Source organism: Stylophora pistillata, chromosome 3 (genome assembly GCF_964205215.1).
Source record: "Stylophora pistillata chromosome 3, jaStyPist1.2, whole genome shotgun sequence".
NCBI classification, from domain to species: domain Eukaryota; kingdom Metazoa; phylum Cnidaria; class Anthozoa; order Scleractinia; family Pocilloporidae; genus Stylophora; species Stylophora pistillata.
In genome coordinates, this window is record NC_142521.1 from 3,319,566 (window position 1) to 3,341,518 (window position 21,953).

The 21,953-nt window shown below is 39.7% G+C and overlaps 1 protein-coding gene and 1 long non-coding RNA gene across 4 annotated transcripts; one reads left to right on the top strand and one right to left on the bottom strand.

Moving 5' to 3' along the window:
• Positions 1-215: 215 nt before the first annotated feature.
• Positions 216-14,297, bottom strand: LOC111341535 (tyrosine-protein kinase receptor torso). 3 transcript variants are annotated; one of them, XM_022948525.2, is made up of 12 exons: positions 12,002-12,474; positions 8,352-8,416; positions 7,426-7,462; positions 6,614-6,856; positions 5,775-6,213; positions 5,197-5,405; positions 4,354-4,538; positions 2,616-3,338; positions 1,960-2,171; positions 1,711-1,751; positions 1,352-1,448; positions 216-1,042 (listed from the first exon to the last, which is right to left on the bottom strand). In XM_022948525.2, exons 2-12 carry the CDS (start codon positions 8,391-8,393, stop codon positions 898-900), a joined length of 2,373 nt encoding a protein of 790 aa, XP_022804260.2. In that variant the 5' UTR covers positions 8,394-8,416; positions 12,002-12,474; the 3' UTR covers positions 216-897. The 3 variants fall into 3 exon arrangements, 2 of the variants coding, with proteins under 2 accessions (XP_022804260.2, XP_088609816.1); XM_088753690.1 differs by having other exon boundaries at positions 8,352-8,510; XR_015998846.1 differs by having other exon boundaries at positions 937-1,042; positions 1,283-1,448; positions 12,002-14,297.
• A 1,597-nt stretch (positions 14,298-15,894) lies between these two features.
• Positions 15,895-17,610, top strand: LOC148734118 (uncharacterized). Its single transcript, XR_015998852.1, has 2 exons — positions 15,895-16,314; positions 17,151-17,610. It is a non-coding gene; the product is annotated as an uncharacterized LOC148734118 (long non-coding RNA).
• The last annotated feature ends 4,343 nt before the right edge of the window (positions 17,611-21,953 follow it).

Sequence of the window (21,953 nt, forward strand, 5' to 3'; positions counted from 1 at the left end):
GCGGTCTCGTGTCATTTGGTCATTCAGTTGAGTGGCAAAGTATAATTTAGTTACTATTTTGAAACCAAACATGTGGCGAGAGGAATGGGATGCTTTTTTACTTGTTTGGGAGTCAGGCAATGTTCATAATGCCGACGTTGAGCCATGTAGTACATTGGGAACAATATGGCGGAGACTTTCCTTTAAAAGACATGTACAGAAAAAATGGCGGCTACTGAATCTATCCCACGCTTTAATGACAGGTCGAGGTAGATTAAGGGTTTGACAAGTTACCAACGAACCCTACTTCTAAAGTGACAGTAAGTGAGCTTGGTGGAGGTGTTTGTACTGTTTTTATCAAAGCTTGACTCTGAACCGTAACTTACACTTCCCGACGAAGACATTTCGCACCTAAACTCTGGTTTGTTTTTTAAGGTTCCTCGCATTCTAGAACGGGCTTCACCAAAGCAAAATCAAAACATGCAAAAGAATAGAGCGTATCCATGTTATACAATGTTACCTTTTTAACCGTTGTAGAAAATCAAAACAAATTTCGCACGTGAAGGAATTAGACGGCCGCGTGGCTTAAGGAGCCCGCTGACAAGCCCGTGAGTTGACCGCTTTGCAAAGAATCGCTTCCAACTAAACCACGCACTCAGAACTGGAATAAGAGCTATTGACTTGAGCCTATACTTGTTCATTGCAAGTTATCTAATTCCTTTTTTCCTGCCTCCACAAAAACGATTACTTTGTACAATCTTAACTTTTTACTTTTTATAATACTCAGATTTCAAATAACCAAAATTCTTAAACAAAGATATAATTAACGAATCAAATTTCCTAGTAAAATCTTCATCTGTTCATTCAAATTTTAATCATGTATAATATTCAACTATCTTTTTCGGATTTTGTTGCACTTTAGGAGGGATCAGCTTCACCATCCTCTTCTAAATCCAAGTAGGGAGTCTCTTTTGTCATCATGGTCTCTATTCTCGACAGCAGCTGATCGAATGATGGCCTCTCATTTGGGTCCTCCTTCCAACAGTAAAGCATTAGCTCGTACCTGGTACGAAAAAAACACTGCATCATTGTCAAATAACAACGCTTTCAACGAAACGAACTCAAAAGTATAAAAGCAAATAAAAGTGATATCGCTCAACTTTCAAATAATAATTTTGTACAAAGTGAACCTCTCTAAGAGAAATAAATGCACTTAACCTAATCTATGTTACCATGGCGATGACACGTTTACCATATGGTTGTATGCGATTTTTTTTATCAAAACATATAGAGAGTGAATTACATTCTTTGTAACTGGGGCTTCACACTTCATTCTTAATGACGTAGGTAATAGATGAATTTGTAAGCTCACAGGTCGTCAGAACATATGTCTGGCTTGCTCATTCGATATCCTGTTCTCAGGTTATTGTACAAATCTCTGTTACTGATTCCAGGATACGGAATGCCACCTATATGAAAGAAGGGGAAACAAAAGTTTTCGAGATTATTTAAAAATATTCCTTAACTCAAGTCGAAAAAGCTGTCAATGGCTTATGAAAATTATTAGTGGATGCATCTAGGTCGAATGGATCCTTTGATCTCGGCAGTGTAGCTAGGAACTTGAAAAGTTAGCATAATGATTACAGCTGTTGAAAACTTATAGCCTCTGTCATTCTATAAACTACTGGCTACATTTTGTTTTAATGTGATTAAAGCAATGTCATAACTTACCCATTGTGCACAGTTCCCAAAGAAGTACACCGAAAGACCACCTACAGAAAGAGAACAGTAAGTACTATGAGTCTACTCAGAAGACTCTCAGTTTGAATAATTAACGAGCCAAGTATTTAACCTGATGATATTCCAGTAAGTAGCTGACGCAATTTGAACTTGACATATTAGTACCTTCGGCTTATGCAATTGCGTCTTTTGATTCATTTCTTTGAGTTGCCAGTATACTCTAAGCTTTTGATTACTCACACGTCACTCTTAGAAGTGTAGGTGCCATTATGTAACGACTCCAGCGCCATCCATTTAACAGGCAGTTTTGTAGTGTTCTTGACTTCGTAAATGTCGCCATAAGTGTGACGTAACAGGCCAAAATCAGCAATCTTCACAACTCTGTCTTCACCAAGAAGAATATTACGTGCGGCCAGATCACGATGGACAAATCCTTTGTTGGCCAAGTATGCCTGTGTGGAAAAAGAACGGAAGCAAATAATAATTTCTCTCATACTCACAATAAGTTTTGTCAACATAGAGCACCCATATTCGATCGAGAAAAAACTCAGACTCTGAGCGCGTACACTTCTTTTAGAACCTCTGCGCTGTAGGTGTCACTGGGTAAGCCGTAGATAAGGGATCGTTTTTAAGCCTATTTGTATCTCACTCCAATTATTCTTTAAGTGCTTCTCTTTTTGGAGATAGAGGCTTACTGACAAACCCGGGCGAAATTATTAGTCTCTGCTCCATTGATGATTAATCTGTCGATATCTATGCGCTTAAGAGAATCACTGGAGAATTTAAAGGAACACGGTCTTGCCTCCTACCGGCTTGATTTCAATCACTTCAATATGTGAATATGTTTCTCCATCTTTTCACGATCTTTCTGAATGTTCTCATAAGAAAGGACATACCATTCCTTTTGCTATTTGCCATGCAAAACAAAGAACATTGTCAACGGAGAAGTCAACGGCATTGTCAAGTCCTTGCTGTTCCCTTGACTTTTGTGTTTTTCTTTCTTGCGGTGGCTTTGGCAAACTTCGCGCAGTTCGATTTCGTGTTGAATTTTTTTTTTCATCAGTGTTTGATGTGATTTCATCTTTCACTTTTCCTTCCTTGCCTTCGTTATATTCTGCGGCGTTCTCACTGTTCGAATCGTGTTTAGTTGTACTTTCGTGACAAATTCCACCAGGAAGATTTGTTGTGTTGTGACTAACTCCACCAGCTGTGGACGAGATTGCGATTTCATCGTTTTCTTTCTCTTCTGTAATTTCTGCTTGATCACATCTGCCACTTTCTAAAGCTTTTCCAGAAGTATTAACAACTTGAGGCTGCGCTGTAACAGCTTGAAGTGTTGTTGACTGAGCCCTATCAACACCTTTGGAAGCCATGTTCGTCCCGCATATGCATGGCATTTGTGAAATTACTTGATCGTTCTCCCCTTTAGTGGATTGTTCCTCGTTCACCGATAGGGCTATTTGCGAAGAGCTGATTAATCCTTGGTCATTTGCGGCTCTCTTCTCTATCTTAATGGCTTTCTTGGTATTGTCATTGTCCTTCTCTGACATTTTTGGGCTGACAAAAAAAAATGTCACGGATTCACGAATGACTCCATCTATGCCGTTCTTGCATTTGATCTGCAATTTATGACACACATCGTCAGAACAAGTTAAAATACACTCAGCTTGCTTTAACACTTTTAATGAGAAATACATTGAAAATGTAATGAACTTTCCAATGATATCAATTGTCCATTTAATTGTTAGTGACAATGAATATATGAAGTCCATATATTTTGAACTGCGGTATTAAATACGTATGATGCACGATCCTTCGCAGTAGATAGCGCTATTTATGCAATAGCGAAAATCAGACCTGAACAAAATCAGGCCTGTACGGGACTCGGACCACTGACCTCTGTGATACTAGTGCAGCGCTCTACCAATTGAGCTAACAAGCCAACTGGGAGCAGGCCGTTAAGTTGATTCGTAATAAACCCGTGATGATAAATCAGATACAATGAATATATGAAGTCCATATATTTTGAACTGCGGTATTAAATCTACTGCGAAGGATTGTGCATCATACGCATTTAATACCGCAGTTCAAAATATATGGACTTCATATATTCATTGTATCTGATTTATCATCACGGGTTTATTACGAATCAACTTAACGGCCTGCTCCCAGTTGGCTTGTTAGCTCAATTGGTAGAGCGCTGCACTAGTATCGCAGAGGTCAGTGGTTCGAATCTCGTACAGGCCTGATTTTTTTCAGGTCTGATTTTCGCTATTGCATAAATAGCGCTATCTACTGCGAAGGATCGTGCATCATACTTAATTGTTAGTGTTATCATCTAGTTGTTACTCCGCTCAGTCTTTAATCATTTTTACCTATGCATGGTTTGAGCAAGCGGATTTCCTTGAATACACAAGTCAGAAACAAAACCCCTGGGAAGAGAAAGATTGTCTACCTCGCCCTTCTTCCCCTGACAATCCCTCTGCATTCCTCAAAAAAAAATTTCTTGTCTATCGCAAATTATTTTAGTCAGTTTGAAAAATGCTTTGAATAGATTTACAACTTATGCTTTTCAAGCAGAAAGGTAGACTTTTTTAATAAAAGAGCAGCGTTAAAGCAGCAAACTTCCGTCACCTGTCTGCTTCTTTTTCTTAGCCATTGAAGAAGATCTCCATGTGGAACATATTCCAAGAGGAGCATGATGGGTTCTGACCTCGTCCAGTAGCCAATCATGTTGACAATATTCCGGTGAAAACCAACGCGGCTCATAAACTCAATTTCTTTCTTAAACAGTTCCTTTCCTTCGTCACTAGCATTTTCTGTCAAAAAAATACATGAAATGTTTAAAATACGACCCAAATAAACCCAAAAAAGAAAAAAGTGACACAAACACAACTTACAATTAGGAGAGTTAGGAAGGTAGCACTGTAAATTGTATTCCCAATATGAGCAAGTCCACTTTGAAATTAGGCTTGAGGATCAGTAGCATAATACTAAATCTCTAAATTATGATTTCCTTACAAATCAGCAGCCTCGATAAATATAGAAATCCTAGTTCTGATGAACGCTTCGAGTGTTCTCATATCAACATTTGCAGTTAGGGAACTGCAAACAAAACTGTTCAGGTCGATGAATGTTTTAATTCCTTTCATGACTAGAAAACTCGTGAAAATTGATAAAGAGGTCTGCTGCAAAGAAAGGTTATCTTATTGTACAAATGTATAACAGCCTGTCAGGAAACCTGGAACACGGCGTTGAATATTGTTTCTAGTATTTTGGAAAGCCACAATCTACTGAGTGGAAAAAGTGTTCTCGAATTCACAGGAGCATGCAAGTCTTACAGTGAAAAATAAATCCACAATTAAAAGGATGCATGTGGGTCAAGAATAAGTGCTACATTCTGTTAACGGGCTCATGTTAATATTGTTGGAAAGTATTTGCCTACGAAGGGAACTTATTGATTCTTTTTCCGCCTACCGAGAAGGACTTTAATTGCGACTGCTCTTCCTCCGTGAAGTTCCACTACTCTTTCTTCTCGAGGTTTGAAAAACACCTCAACTTTTGCTATTTCTTTAAGAGTGCCTTTATAGACTTTGCCAAAAGCGCCTCGACCCAGTTCCTCCATAAACAGTACCCGCTCGGGTCGAATCTCATTACGAAGGAGAGGAACAATGTCGGATTTTGACCTAAAAGAATAAAACACCTACTGAGAGAATGCCTTTAATTGTCTATAAGATATCTTAATTTAGAAATAAAACGGTTTAGCATCCTTAAAATATTAGATAAATAACATTTGAAAAAGTTAACTTTCAGCAGGTTACTCTTCACCTCCCTCCCTCCTTTCGTATCAATACGCCCCCCATTTCTTCCTGAGGTTTATAAAGCCTTTTGATACTTTAGAGAGTGAGCTAGCTGTTACTCCGCTGAAACTGATGCTCGCCTAACGTCCACGGTATCTACATTTCATGTTTTTGCAATTAACTCTTCTCAGAAAGGAATCTTATCCAAAGCGAAGCTTGATTATTTGCGATACTGATAGAGATGTCCCAGCTTACCACCTGGACTTATGGCCTCGGCTTTTCCTCGTTTTTCTGTTTCTCCTTTTCCAACAAACAATTCCAAAAGTAGAGAGAACCAGGAGCCCGCAAGCTGACGGTAAAGCAATGCTGAGTGTTCTTGCTAAGAAATTATCCGTCAAAGTCCCTGTTTTCATTCGCCATTCATCAGAGGGAACGCTTTCTCCCAATTCGTTCCAAGCAGTCACTTTAAAGATGTAGTCAGTGTTGCACTTTAGCGGTGGGAGATCCCTCGAAGTAGTATCCCCGGTAACATTGATTCTATAATCTTGACTTGAAGATTGAGGATCTCTGTAGTAGATCGTGTACATTGTCAATGGGCAGCCATTGTCGTCTGGGGAACTCCACTTCAGGTTCACATCACACCTAGATGCCAAGTGTACTTCTTTGTTTACTATGACCGGAGCTAATGGTTCGTCTGAAATGAAAACATTTAAAAATTGATTAATAAAACTTGCAAATGTAAGCCTTTTTCCTAAAGGAAGTAACTCGGGTTCTTTTTTTCTTTGGTCAGAAATGACCTCCAGGAAAGAACAAATAGACAAAACTGACTCTGTAAAGCATATTAATAGCAAAACAAGTTACCTTGATAAGAATTTAAAATGCATTTAATTTCTCCTGTCGCTCCTTTAGAATTTTGTCGTAAAAATAGAACAAATTCCTTTTTTCTTTCATCACACCAACACCGAGGAGAGGGAAATGTAAGTAGTTCTTCAAAATATTTTTGAGTAAAAGGCTTTTTATCATCGATTTTACTGCACTCAGACCTTTCACACGACTTGGCAAGGTAAGAAAAACCTCACGACTCTTTCTTTTACCTCCAGGTGTTTTCACTTTCTGAGAGTTGCTGTGATCTAATGGCGCCGAGTTCCAAGCTTTGGCATCTATTTCATACTCCGTGCCACAACTAAGGTTAAGAGCATAACTTCGTTCATGTTCCGATACGTTTACAGCGTTCCAATCTGATTTGTCGCCTTCTGAGGGTACTTTTCTGCTGTAGATAGTCATCACAGAGGCAGAACATGGTCTCCAATACACCATAACGGCACTTCCGGGATATTCTACATAAAAAAGAAAGTAAGAGATAAATACAATAGAAAAATTATAAATAATTAATTTTCATAGGGGCTTTTTTGGAAAGATTTTCATCGGCATATAAAATGATCTTTCCCTTGACGCTAATTCAACATTCGTCTCAGCTCGCATACTGTCTGCTTGCGCAACCCCGCCCTGACAGTGATGACTGCGGTGGACTCCTGATCGCAATTTCCATATTCGAAACCTGGCCTGGATCATTGTTTTTTGTTCTACAGGGAGCCACATTTACTGTATGATCAATAATGTTAAACCAGAGAGAAATCTTGGATTGAGTTGCATTTGCTTCATTCATGTTAGCTCTCTCATTGTTGTAAAAACCCTCGTCAGTCTCTCACTCAATCACCCTCAAAACTAAAACAGGTAGCTGCTTCGTCAACCGTATTTCCCGCCCCTCGGGTAGTTTCACTTTTTTTTACTTTAAGTTTTCTCAGCTCCTTGTGATTTTTTCCTTTAACTGATTGGCCGCTGTGATTAGTTTAGTCTTTGGTCATATACTTTCATTACAAAAGCATAAAGACGTGTTTTCTAATACCTGAAGAGTTTCCAGAAACGTCAGAATATCCATAAATCTGCAATGTACGGAAATCAGCTTAAACAGAAAACTTTCCAGTGGTAGCTAAATTAATAAACAGGAATTCTGTGGCACAATCAGAGAAATACTCATGACTGCCTTCTGTGGATGATACCATTATATCGCTGTTACACATTCACAATTTATTTAATTCCATTGAATTAAAAGAGTCATCAGTGTGCTTTACATTCCTAGATTTTTAACCACTCATTACGCTTAAAAGCCTCACAAAAAGGCAAACCTTTTCCTAATCGAATTCGAGGTCAAAAATAACCTCAGCTCAAAATAAAAGCTTAAATCTTGGTTCTAGTCGTGAATCGGTTAGATAGATGGATATAATGGATTTACGTTAGGATTAACAGAACGGGAGCACTCTCATGGTAAAGGGAAACCAATACATACGTTTTATTACACGACTTGGGCAGTCAGAGGGCCAATAACTAAAACCAACCAATCAAAATGCTCTATTGCCGGTCAATATTCTCTCAGTATTGGACCGGGCACTGTCCCGAATGGTCCCGAATGACACCGCACTTGTGTCCCTTTGAACTTCAGTCGTATAATAAATCTCTTGTTAACCAAGCTCGCTCGGGACCATACTGGAAGAATATCGGTCCTCGATCTTTTGTGTACGGACCTCGCTGCACTCGGTCCGTACTGTCAAGACCTCGGGCCAATATTCTCCCAGTACGGCCCTTGCGCTTGGTTAATAAGATATATATATATGGTTACAAGTTTAAGAAATCTGACATACAGTCTTTTTTTTTTTCATCAAAACTGAGTAAACTAAATAGACATCACATAACCCTTTTAAGCTAATTAGCTAAGTGTGATCATTTTGAGTGTTGCGCATGGTTTTTGTCCACAATATGAATTGAGAAACTCACCAGAAATAGGAGGGCCACTAAAACATAAAGAAGTAGTCCCATCGTAATATCGCAGAGGTCAGGATCTGATGAAGAATTGAACGTGACAGCGATCAGTGACAATCAGAAATTATCATCAAATAACCATCCAGCGGAAAATCTTTAAAAAAGGCTCAAGCCCTTGGAAGAAAGAGAGATATAAAAATTTCATGACAAGAAATAGCTCTTTTGTTAGCCAAAGTATGCTGATCGTTGACCTCCACCTTCTAGTGGCTGTTGTGGGAAATTTTAAACCTCGGACTAGCCATTGTTGTAATATTCTACGAAATTATTTTATTGTTTTGTCTTATTTTTTTGTCTGACCACATTAACTTTACTTGTGCATTTTAAAGTGATGAATGAGTCGGTGATCGCGCGCATCGCTGGATGTGAAGAGACTAATTGGTTTCAATGGTGCCAAATCGTTACTTTCTACATTCTTTGAGTGTTTTCTTTCAAATTTTTTTAACTTATTCATACTGACAGGAGGGTCATGTCAATTCTTAAACACGAAGGCGTGCTATATAAGGAAGTCTTCCCTGGGAAGACCTAGGCTCATTTGTCACTCACCGTTGACGTGTGCGAGTCAAATTCAAATGCTGGTAGACGAACAAAATGAGGTAATGTGATATCTATTGTTTACTTCCACCAGCATGGTGGCATGAGGTAACGTGCGAATCACCTACTTCGATCTCAAATTTACCTCCACAAATAAAGATAGTTTCCGTTGGAGAACGGAAATACAAATCTCAAAAATTCTTGTATTATGATGAAGACATAAAACAATTTTGAGGAATGCGCCCGTTGTTCACTGCTTTGGAGAGTAGCTGTAGCTCAAGCTGACTTAACTCTAAGAGTTCTGCATCACACGACGGTTGATTTACAAATGGTCCAGTGGGACCTAAGGCTCTTTTTATAGCGCGCCTTCGTGTTTAAAATGATCTGAATGGCCAGCGAGACAACAGCTGTCAATCAAAAACTAAGTGAATGCTCCCAGTCGGCTCAAAAATAAGGATTAAAAAGACTCTTTAGAATTCGGCCGACATGTGGCTCAAGAAAACGTAAAGTTACGCCAAAAGAAACTTCCGAAACAAGGAGAGCGATTCCCGGTTTCGAAACTTCACAGATATTCAGCTCATCTTAAAATGAATAATTTCCGCCGTACCAGGTGCAGCCTGAAACGGTGACAACGTCAGAATGAATGAGCAGCTCCACTTAGAAAGCGGAAGAGAATTTTTGAGCAAGCTAGAAACGAAACACGCATTTTTCTATATTGAGCACTGTAAACATTCGGCTCGCTCCGCTTAGATGACCGCGGAATGCAAATACGCCAACCGCATCCTTCTTTACGCGTTTTCTATAAAAAGCAAATCCATTCGATTTTGCTTTGATATCAATTTTACTAACAAACTTAAAGTTCTCTCTATCATAAATAAAATTCAGTGTATCAAGGCGTTCGACAGTTCAGAACTTAATATCGTTCCTTCTTCCTTTCGTCGGCTGGTCTTTGAAGCTGACAGCTCTTGTAATGCTTTTTTTTTTCGGAAAGGAGTTTTTGAAGGGAGTGAGGCTGGTAGTTTTTCAATAACATTCACTTGATGTCAAAATGCAAGAGAAACGAAGGAATTAGGCCAGTTTTTTACAAATGAACGTGCCTTGTAATGAGATATACCGCGTTCTCAATTAGAATTCGTGTTTCTGTCGAGGCAGCATATTCAAGACTGCATATGTTGACTTATTAGGGAACTTGAGCAGTCACGACGGCAACGCAACGGAAGACGTCGATTAAAAAATGAGTTTCTACTTTTAGTTAGAATTTCGAAAATGGCTGCATATGTTTACCGTCTCATACGGCGCCAGACCTCAAACTCAACATAACGCATAAAAGTAGCGTAGAGTTCCAAATGCAAATTAAAATAATTTGCCGCCGCGGTTTCGGTTCGCAGACGAGACAAATTTTGGTGATTTCACGTTGTTGTTTTGCCAAGGACGGCTAAGAAATGTACAAAGTTTTAAACGTACGTGCTAGGCTATTGTTCTGCCAATTAGATCTATTGTTTTTCTACGTTCTCGTTGCCGTCGCCGTCGTGGTTTGCTTAAATTCCCTATTGACAGCGTCATTACGCCGGTTTCACCCTTTACATCTGTGTTGATTTTTCAGTGAAATTCCGCCTGAACCTTAGTTCACTTTGACTCCCATTTTTTTCTTTCTATTTAAAATCGATCTTTTTGCAGAAGTCCTCACAAGAAGTATACGATCAGAAGATGAAGGTCAATATCATTAAAGACATTTTCTATTGTTTTTTCCGCGTAGCAACCTCACTTTCAAAACCATATTTATATCGCTTTTTACAGTATCGTGGCGCATAATCCAGGCTGAAATGGAGATTTTGGCGGTAGAAAATGTATTTTAGCCCTCTCGCGCACCCGAGTGATCGTTTAGACAGTTCTGCTCTCAATTCTTTTCACGGTTCTTATTTTCCCGATTCCCTCTAAAGTAATTATCATGATAATAATACAGTTTATTTCCTCGGGAACAAATATGTTTGGTTCCTTTTCAGGGGTAGTCCTAACCCTCGCCTAACAGTTCGCGCTAAAATGATTCTGAATCGGGCCCAAAACATGCCCGCAAACATGAACGCTGTCGTTTTATTGCTCGGATAATGAAAATGCTAATCGTTTTCATGTCATCCTGAAACAAAGCATCACATGTAGTGAGGTTTACATTCAGAATCCCAGAAATATTACACCACTTGATATTTTAAAAAAATCAACTGTCAGGGTCAGTGCACTAATATTGCAAATTGTCTCTCACTTCTGAGAATGCCGCTTGAATTCGTGAAAATAGTTTTGGTGCAATTTGCGTACAACCTTAGAAATCGCTGAAATCTTTTCGTTTTTAAACACTTCAAAGACGCCGTTTTTCTCTCGTCTTTTTGCGACGATCTGAATAACTCAGCTTCTCTTCGCCCTTGAAAATTTTGTTGATAGCCGTCGCTTCGACTGGAAACACAAAGTGGAACATGTAGATGGATGTTCTAATCTCTTAGTATACAAATGGCTTTGAAAATGAAACTGTGAGCAAAGCGTTCGAAAAATAATAGGAGTGTTCCAAATATAGATCATGTCGGCAGATGGTTACAGCTTCCCTTGAAGTTCCCATCGTGTGATCTTCAGCTTATGGAAGAGCACACTACATACAACCCAACTAGCTTATTCCCTGACGATTGCAGGGAATTAAATTTGCTTTTGAGTGTCATATTGAAGAATTGAATACTGTAAATTTAATTACTAAACAAAAGTAAGTCTAACAAAAAAAATTCAACCACGCACGCTTAAAACGTAAGATCTTCAGTTTAAGACAGTTTACTACCTTTACATGCCAAGTAGAAGCCATTTTCAAGAGTTTTCCATCTAGAAGAAAACTGAAATCTCCAGAAAATTGACCCTATATTTCAAATTTACATCCTGAATGGTAGATCGTTTGCTTTGCCAAATAGTTGAACCCTTAATGATACGCTGTTTGATGTGGCTATCAGCTGAATACCACTGATAAAGGGAATTTATATATCTAGTTGTCTTATCTCGTATGTGTTATAACTATGGCTGCATAGAGAATGAATTCGAAATACCTTGTCGACGACTCAGTCTAGGAAATATTCGTGGTTATCTTAGACATCAGATCGCCGTAGCGTTCATAGTGCGAAACTGTCATTTGCAAGGTGTTCCTTGATAATAAATACGATCTTAAGTTGTCTTGTATTAATAATTCATATAGATTTTTATAGCATTTACAATGCAAACAAAATTAATAATAATAATGATAATGGCGATAGCAACAATAATGATAATGACGATGGTAATGTTATAGGGTAAATTTGTGTTTGCTTGTGTCCTCGCCTGTTCTAGTTTAGCGCTCTGATTGTTATAGAATGTTGTGAACAAACAGAACCTAAGTGTTGCCAGGAAACCGAAGAGAACCCTTCGTAAAAGCAAAAATGCTCCCTTGATTTTCCCAGTAATCGTACCGACTAACTTGATCGATATCTTGACCATGTAAGGCAAAGTGAAAAACAAATTTCATCGTCATCGATTCCTCCATTTAAAAAAAGATTGTATTTACTGAAGAAGAGTATTTTTCTTTCAGCGCTTTTACTCAGTCAATTATGAGCATTGAAGTAAATAGTTCCTTTGAGGTCGAAAACTGCTTCTTGAATTCACTTAAGTAAACTCGATGGGCGCATAAGAACAAAGAGTAACATACCACTAAGTATGGAAATGTTAGAGCCCAAAGGTATTATTCCAGGGTCAAGTTCTTGGGACAAAGGACACGCCTTAGTGTATTCAGAAACGAGAGAGAGGCGTTTGGGAATTACAGTTTTACGGTCAGCCCGACTCGATCACATCTGCCTTGATTTAGCTTATCCTGCGGATTGGATAAAGAGTTATTACAAGTCTTCAGGATCACCACAGGAAAATACGATTCGTTTATAATGGCCGAGCCCTGATCAAATATTGGTTTCATATAAAAGCTGAGTTCACCGGGCTTAGTTTGAAATAAAAGCCACGACCTAGGCCGTTCAAGCGTTGAGTTTGTCAAAAAAAAAAAAAAAAAAAGCGCGAAAAGAGCAGAGGAATGGTAAAACGAGGATGGCTTAGGTCGAGTTGCTTAAAGGCCCATTTTCAACCGAGATCCCTTGCGCGCCCAGATCATTTTTCATATATGAAAAATACGCTATTTTCCTCGAAGTTGCGGAATCGCTTTGATATCTTCTTCCATCTTACTAATTAGGGCTTTCAAAGTTCCATCTTGAATCATGTGCGAACAACAAACTATCGTAGTATCCATATCAGTAAATAGTTTTCAATTCTTACATGTATGACGGTGAAAAACGTCATTTGAAAAGTTGATGCCGCCGAAGAAGCGGTCTAGAGGAAGGCCGGGTCTGCCCGGCTCGGCAAAGGTTATTCGACTTCGAGAGTCTGCGTATGATTTATGGAGGGCAAGGAAAACAACAATGGGTTTCGGTAACACTTAAGACAGTGCTTTTGCAGAAATGTTATTGCATTGTTCCTACGATGGAACTAGAGACTCCGGGGAGATTTTTTCGAGGTGAGAATAATTATTTGACTGATTTTTACTTGAGATCCTGAGATATGTATGTGAGCGATCTCATTTGTACAAGTCATTATTCTATAATTGAAATGCGTAAAGTAAATCCGTTTTGGCCAATATTGGTTATTTGTTTATATTTTATTTAGTGTTGAAGCCGAACAATTTCCTTCAACATCAAATAAGCTTTGTACAAGTTTTATACACAGACTCGATTTATGATTTTTCAGTCTCAAATATTTAGCTGCAAATTTGTTTACTGTGTTCTTCACCAAATCTTTGTTTTTCTTTTTAATACTGTTTGTAAATGATTATCAGAGTTCGCCATTTAACAATAGCGCGATTCCAAAATAAAAACAAACGACTGCAAAGGATCTCGGATGAAAATGGGCCTTTAATAACCCGCCCCGACCCAAGCCTCCCTTGCTCTTTCACTTTGCTACTATCCAGGAGTACTAGTTTGAATAACTTTTTTCGTAAGTGGCAGCTGATGGTTTAATAGGCGGCTGTGCTGTTGGAAAAAACCGAAACACGAAAGCCTGCTCACAGGCTCAACAGACGGCCGTGGGAGATCTTATGGACGGCGACAGACCGCCGGTAACTGGCGTTTATTGAAACCTCCGCTACTATCGAGGCATTCCCTGGAACTGGTTAGCCCTGGCCTTCAAATCTAGACAGTTCCGGGTTAATTCAAGGAATTGAACACAAAATTTCTGTATCCAGCAAGGCGAGAATCACATTTTCCTATGTCACTGACCGAAATGGTTGTACCTTGACATGTCACGTGCTTCCCGTCTTGCTTGACTTTGGCACATTTCACCTCCCCCCCCCCCACCTCCCCCACATAAAAAAAAAAGATAGAAAAAAGTGTCAATTGTTCAAAGCCCTTGTTGTGTGTTTAATTTATTAGATTCGCCGACAGGCAGGGACGCCACAAACGCTTGCGCCAATTACTGCGGACCCAGTAAACCCACCCATCCTACCCCAAGGGAGGAAATGCACCACACAGTGATCTCGTGCGTGGGAAATTGACGTCTCCTACTCCTAACCCTGCATGAGAAAGGGCCTACGGTTTATTCGTCCTTATCCGAGAAGACTAGAATATCTATCCACTTCTTGATATTATAGAAAGGTAGCAAATTCTCCTCAGTTATTTTAAGACCCTGAGTGTTGGTCCGGCCGGGGCTTGAACCTTCGACCTCCCGTACAATAGTCCGGCGCTCTGCCAGTTGGGCTTACCAGGAGGCGGTTAACGTGTCGCGTGTCGCGCTTCCGTGGTATTCGAATACTTGAAGAAAGCCATGCACGATCAGGAATTCATTGGTTTTATTTTCATCTCGGTTCTCTTCAAGGAGTATCCAAATCGCTTCCAGTGATACCAGTTCACACCATCAGCAAAGGAGGAGTGAATGCCACGAAGATACAAGCCATTCAGATTCGAGTGGTGACATGCATTGTACCACCAGGCTCCTTTGTACTGAATAGCGCAGTTTTGACCCCAGTGATCATTATCTTGATCTCTGGTGGTGAAGGGCTGGTTGCACTGCCAGCCAAGAGCGTTACCGGCAGTTCCTGACACATAAAATAAGCAAACAGTCAGCGCCTCTAAATTATATGTCACCAGAGCAGTCCGTTGCCCAATGTTGATTAACTGACCATAACAAAAATGTGCAGGTATGCATCGTGTGATTGGTTACCCTGCAGGTAAATCCTAAGGTTTATGAAGCTAGTTATTTCCACAGAGATTATGGGTTCAGCTCACAAATGAGGTACAATTTGGAAATACGTTTACACTGTTGAAGGCAATAAGATTGTTTTGGTTCCAATTTCTATCAAATATGCCGCGCTCTAAGATATCAAATATGCCGCATTGTATGAGAAATCGTAGAAATTTCCCAGAATTACCAGCACAGAAAGAAAATTTATATTTTGCTTCGAGAAACTGGCACCAATAAAGTAGCGGAAAACCTCATTCAGAATTTGTTAAGGGAAACTTAAGTCATAAATAGGATTTTGTTACGTTGAACGTGTACGATTTAAGTTTGCATTTGGAAGTCCTCGCACTGGCAGATCTACGTATATTTACAGCACTTGGTGTAAATTTGATGAGGATCAGTGAAAATGACCAAATCGTTCCCTACTTTTAGTGTGTTACCTTTTTAATTTATTCATCACTTACAGTTCTCCTCTCTTTTGGGAGGGGGGAGGGAGGGGGGCTGGATTTTCTGCGTGCAAATATGGAAAAACAACGAGAGAGGAATGCGGTGCGCAGGACGATCTCAGTAAAGTTACCAAGAGTGCTTATGCGCAGGTAAATAACGCGTTAAAATCGCGGCCAAGCGTTTAAAACTCGCTGGATTTCTTTTGAATTTTGAATTTTGAATTCTTCATATTGAAAGGGCTAGTTGAAACGCCATCAATATCAGAAAGATGAGGCCGTCTTACTTAAGACTTGTTTAAGTTGGCTTCGGAGCACAGTTTGATATTTTGGCTCATGTTTATTTTCCATCGGCTCTCAGTGTGGGGACACAGATTGGTCTTTTTTCGTTGGAAAGTTTCAAATTTTAACACAAAACGGGCACCTTGCTGAAAATTTATCTTCTCCCAGTAATGCAATCTTAGCCGAGAATAATATTCCTTCCTTCGACATTTAATGAATGAAAGGTTGGAAACGTGTCTTTTGATTTGCCTCGCGAGGGAGAACCCACTTTTGATAAACCCCACAGCAAAGCGACTGCACAGCTCATAGACGAACAAGCCAGAGAAGTCATCAACAAAGCGTACGAAAGAACATTTCATCTGCTCACCAGACACAAGAAAGATGTAGAAAAGGTAGGGGAATAGCTGGTTAAAAATCTTTTTTTCCGGGCTCTATAACCAAATCATCTCAGACTTATAAGCTTTCTGAGCGTTGTCCCAACATCCGATGTGGCTTTATCACGTTATAGAGCCCGGAAAATGCGTGCTATTACTTTTATAACTAGTTACATTCCGGCTCTGCCGGCTCTATAATCTGAAAAAAGCATCCGCTTGGAAACTGAACCGACCAATCAGACGATGCGTGCTATGTTCATTATGTTATCAATAGGGTTAGACGTGACCACTTCGAGAGGAAAGGTCTCTATTACAGTTTTGTTTCTGCGAATGACTTGCATATGTTTAACTCAGCCACCTTTTTTGGGGGATCTTAAGAAACTGACAACTTCCATTTTGATAAAAACCATAAGAAGACCCGCCATACGCATGGCTGTAAGAAATGAGTTGAGATTCCGTTTTTACTTTTTCTGTCTTTTTGAACGAATTTTATTACCTTGTTGAATGGGATCATTAAGTAACAAGACTGCTGCTCTCTAACAATTTAAGAGTACCCCAACTGGCCAGTTTACCAAATACCACAAAAAGGTTGGAAAAGAGATAGAAAGGTTGTTCGGAGGCTATCAGCGTTGGAATCAAAACTTATTATTGATTACTCTTTTTTAAAGGATTATTAGGCTTAAACTAAAAAACAATTATTCTCTTCTAAGGACAGTTCAGACCGCCTGACCTCAAGATTTTCCTTCGGCCATGTGTTGTTAGTTTTTGCTGATTACCAGAGATTGTACTATCGTCTGGTTGCATCTTACTTAGCCAATGTCGTAAACGTATTTCTTGATGTCTTTGCCTAACAGATTGCCTTACGACTCTTGGAAAAAGAAGTTCTTGATAGAGAGGACGTGATTGACCTTCTGGGTCGCAAACCCTTCAAAGAAAAGTCGACTTATGAAGAATTCGTCGAGGGAACTGGTAGCGAAGTCGAAGATACTAGTCTCCCCAAAGGTTTAGAAGGACTGCAGAAGAATGGAGACGAAGAGGGAACCCCTTCAACTACCTTACCCACTTAGTCGCACGAAGGAGGAGAAGAACTTGTTGGAGAGGGCTGAAGTAGCATAGATATTTCGAGCGACCGCTGCGTTAACTTTTAATCATGAACAAACCAAAACGGATTTGTATCTATCCTTGATGTTTGAATTCTGTTCATAAGGAGTGAAGATGTATTTCAGTTAAATAAGCTATGGACATCGTCACTAAGGTTAAATGCCAACTTTGTAAATTTTTGAGAAATAAAACGATATGAATTGTTGCCTAGTCGATTTTGGAAACTAGCAGTGAACTGTCAACCACTAAGCTTGTTATACCAGTGACGATCAAGGGCTTTGCAAAAAGAGAAGAGGAACGTACGCACGCACACACGCACACACACACAATATAAGTAGCCAAGGGTCATAACACAAGACATATCCATACACGTCTTAGAGGCGTCATTTATTCAGTCAAATATCAATGTTTGAATAGTTGTAACAAGGACACTGTAGAAAACCGTGAGACGCTTTGACGCGAACACCTCACAAACACATATTAACCCCGGGTAAATACATTTCTTTCCATCCAGATGGGTGCAAAGCTTTGCACTAATAGCATGTTACCCTTTCAAGTTCCCGAAGGGCTCATTATGTTTGTTCCACTTTTAGGTTTTTACAACAAATATAAACCCCTCTTTCGAATTTTTGGTCCTGTTTTCAAACTATGACCATCATAGCGCTGACTAGCCAAAGTCAGTGAAAATTCCACGCATGACACGATGTTCGTTTTGGATGACTAGCGATTGCCAGAAATGGTGTTTAATGTACTGTTCGTTGGTAATTCCAGTCGCGAATGAGTGTTGGATGTTAAAACTTTTACCTCAGTTACACAAAACTTGTTCACCTCTGCAAGAACGTGTGCGACTGTAGTTACATTGTTTGTTTTTTTCTCCTAAACATTAAATGTTTGATTTCAAGTCATCACTTCATTCCATGTCGTCACAACACATCCTTGTTTCATGACGATTTGGTTTCGAAGTTAGTAACTAATGAGGATGAACTCTAGTCATAAGAGCAGCTTTCCAAGCGTCCACAGGACTTCGACAAGCAGTTTCAGAGTACATCATATCCTTTTTCCTGTTTTCAAAGATTTAATCCTTTTCTGGCCTCAAGCTGTAGGCAACAGCCTTGTCGAATTACTAAATCGACATTGTTTACAAACATTTAGATCTACTTTCCACAGTTATAAAATAATGCCATCTTCCATTTTATATCTCCGTATCTACATGTCATTGTCCATGGTGATTTTTAAATTGAATTTCAGTTATCCTTTACAATTGACTTGGGAAATTACACTTCAGCTAATAAAAATGTCCTATTTCCTATTTCCATTTCCATTTCCATCTCCATTTCGATTTCCATTTCCTATCCCAACGAATCATAATTTTATTACTGTCTCGCACTCGCTTGGCTCTTTTTTTTCTTTCATAAATTTCACTCAATGATTTCCAATCCCACGCTACTTAACCTACACTTGTCTTTAAGAGGTATCTTCAAAGAACTCTGAATAATATTAATCTTTTCCTAAAACTTAAGGTTTTGCTTCTTTCCAATTCTTTTCGAGAAGTTTTTGTCAAGAAGGTATGGCTCCAAATTATACGTTCAGAGTATTTGCACCTGGTTGTTTTCAGCGCCGTGAATTAATTCTATATTTTCTTGAAGATATGGAACAGATATTTTGCTGAAAAGCTCACCGGGAACATTCTTTGGAGTATGCTTTAGAAGTCTCCGTTAGTCCCTTATTTCTATTGGAAACGAGATCACAACGAAAATTTGTTTGACCTTGGCGGGCTTTGCTGTGCTTGGTTGTGACCGCGACAGGCCTCGTTAGTATATGCTTAAACAGTGGATAGCGTTGAAGGAGTGCTTTGAGTGGCTACTCAAACTCCTGATATTCTTCGATCAACTAGCTTGGGATTTGCCCCCAAAAATAATGTAATCGTTGCAGGAATAAATGAGTTGGAATCACCTTTTTGTAATTTATATCTCACTGTTTTAGTACATACTAAATCGACTATTCACCTCTTGTGTTATGGTTATGTACGTCAATTACGTAGTGTGTTATGGAAGTTCCATCGATAAAATGTAAGTTTACGTTTTCTAACCCTAAATGTTTACCGGTGGTACCTAAAATAGATCATCTGATCCTACTAGTAGGCTATCCAATAAGCCGTTCCTTGGTCCGTTACGCAATCCACATAGGCATTGCGTGACAAAACATGATCCGACCAGCGGCTATAAAGATAACCAAGTATGTCTAAAATGTTCAGCCAAATTTACACAAGCAATTTTCCCTTGGCCTTGCAAGAGGAATGCTAAGCAAACATCGTTTACTGCATACACGAGCAAACAAAATTTATCAGTCAACCAAAATTCACAGGGGAAAATATTGTTTTGAAAGGCATTTCCCTCCGAAATTTCCATCCATTACAAATCTCCCAGCTCGTAGTGAATATTGACGGGCAAGCGTTCTGTGTTCCTAAATAAAATGTTTATCAACAGAAAAATGTTACGTTTTCCCTCCGAAACGACCACGGAAACTTTTCAAGGAAATCTTGATAGTGTAAACTCGGCTTAATTTTCTAAAGCTACTAACCTCTCCCAGTGACATCCCCCCCCCTTCCCTTCCCTGCCCAGCCAACTTAAGGCATGAGGTCTGTTCTTCGATAGAAAAGCATGTAGGGATCTTTTCCCTGTGTGGGTTTAAGAACGTAGTTTACTGGAACAACTTTAAGCCTGGTGTCGTCTGTTCTGATCCAGTGACATCCCCCCCCCTTCCCTTCCCTGCCCTGCCAACTTAAGCTACTAACCTCTCCCAGTGACATCCCCCCTCCCTTCCCTTCCCTGCCATGCCAACTTAAGGCATGAGGTCTGTTCTTCGATAGAAAATCATGTAGGGATCTTTTCCCTGTGTGGGTTTAAGAACGTAGTTTACTGGAACAACTTTAAGCCTGGTGTCGTCTGTTCTGATCCAGCCATGTGTTGGGTGACAGACATCGCTTGTGTAATGACCCCCCCAGGCATTTTTCCCATGGTGGTATACAACTGAAATAGAAATTCAAATAAATGACACGTCAACAGAGTGGGGAAACCCTTTTTGACACGAGCTGGAAAAGCCGCCAGCCATACAGCCACTTTCCCGAAACATTTTTTTAAATGTGTGACAAAAGAAACGCAGGATTGCTGAACTATAACCTATTGCGACTTGTTCACTCGACTTTTCTTGCGCTTTCTAAAGTTTTTCTCGCTTTTACTTCACCTCTGAACATTTTCTGTAGTAAGTTAGGCATGCAGGTAGAAAGACAGACATACAGACGAACTGAGAGGCAGGCAGAGATGACGTCACTATTGCCGTGGGTCAGGACAGTAAGAGATCACAAAAAATCAGTGACACACTCGGCGCCACTTCCACTTTTCTTCTCACCAAATGTTGACGTCATCTGTTATCTATTACTGAATAAATACACGACAACATAGTTGTGTCAAGAAAGCTGTAAAAGGGGAAAATTTATTCCTGATACCTACCAGCAGGAATAGAACACAAAGGTTCCAATATGATAAATCCCTCAGATGGCTTACATGAACCACATGCACCTCCACACTTGGCAGACACCACTGCACCATCAGGCGACTTCTGGTAGTCCTGCATCGTCAACCTTATCGGCCATCCCGATAATTTCCAGTTCACATAGTTCCGAACACGAAGTCTCGTCACGCTCAAGTCAAAGTCAACCTTGAACTGACTTTTCCGGCAGTTACCGAAATTACTCGAATAACAATCCTCAGCTTTGCCATATGGGATGTCTTTACCTCCCTGAGTCTGCGCGAAGGTGGAAACATTGCTCAAAATTTTCATGGTTGTGATATCAAGGCGCACTTTGCTGAAGTAAGTGGTGCCTCGACTTGAGTACAATGTGGATTGCACAGCACCACTACAGTCGCCCCTATTTCTGAGCATCTGCGCATACACAATAGCAAAGTTGTTCTCCGTACCAGACTCAAGGGTGATGAACTCTTGCGGCGTGTTAGATCTCATATTATGGCAGTAGATTCTCGTTGGGTCTTTGCAACTGTCGCTTAGATGAAGCAGGTAATGGCCGTCAGAAGAGTACCCAAATGCTTTCACTTCTGCGCAGCTGCGAAACTCTGTTTAGAATTGAAATTGAATTAAATTCAAAATCGTTTAGGTTGCTACTGCAATCCTCTAACAAACCCAAACAAAAACAGCTGAAAGAAAAAGCTTCTTACAGTTAATGCAGATGTTTTTATTTTGAAACAACGAACTAATTAGAGCGGCTGCACTTTGCCGCCCGGTCAAACTGAGGCACCATGCACACAATGCGATTTCGTTTGAAAACGCATTGTTTTTGACACGTTTTTGCCCATCGTACATACTAAAATGCCAAAGCCGCTGATGAAAACGGAGACTTTCGCGAACGGTGTCAAAATTGGAGCGTTTTCAAGACAAACCATCATGCCATCCTGTTGTGTACATGTGACCATCAAGACATTGATTATAATAAAAATTAACACGAATCCGATGCATATAGCAAAATAAATATAACAACCTTA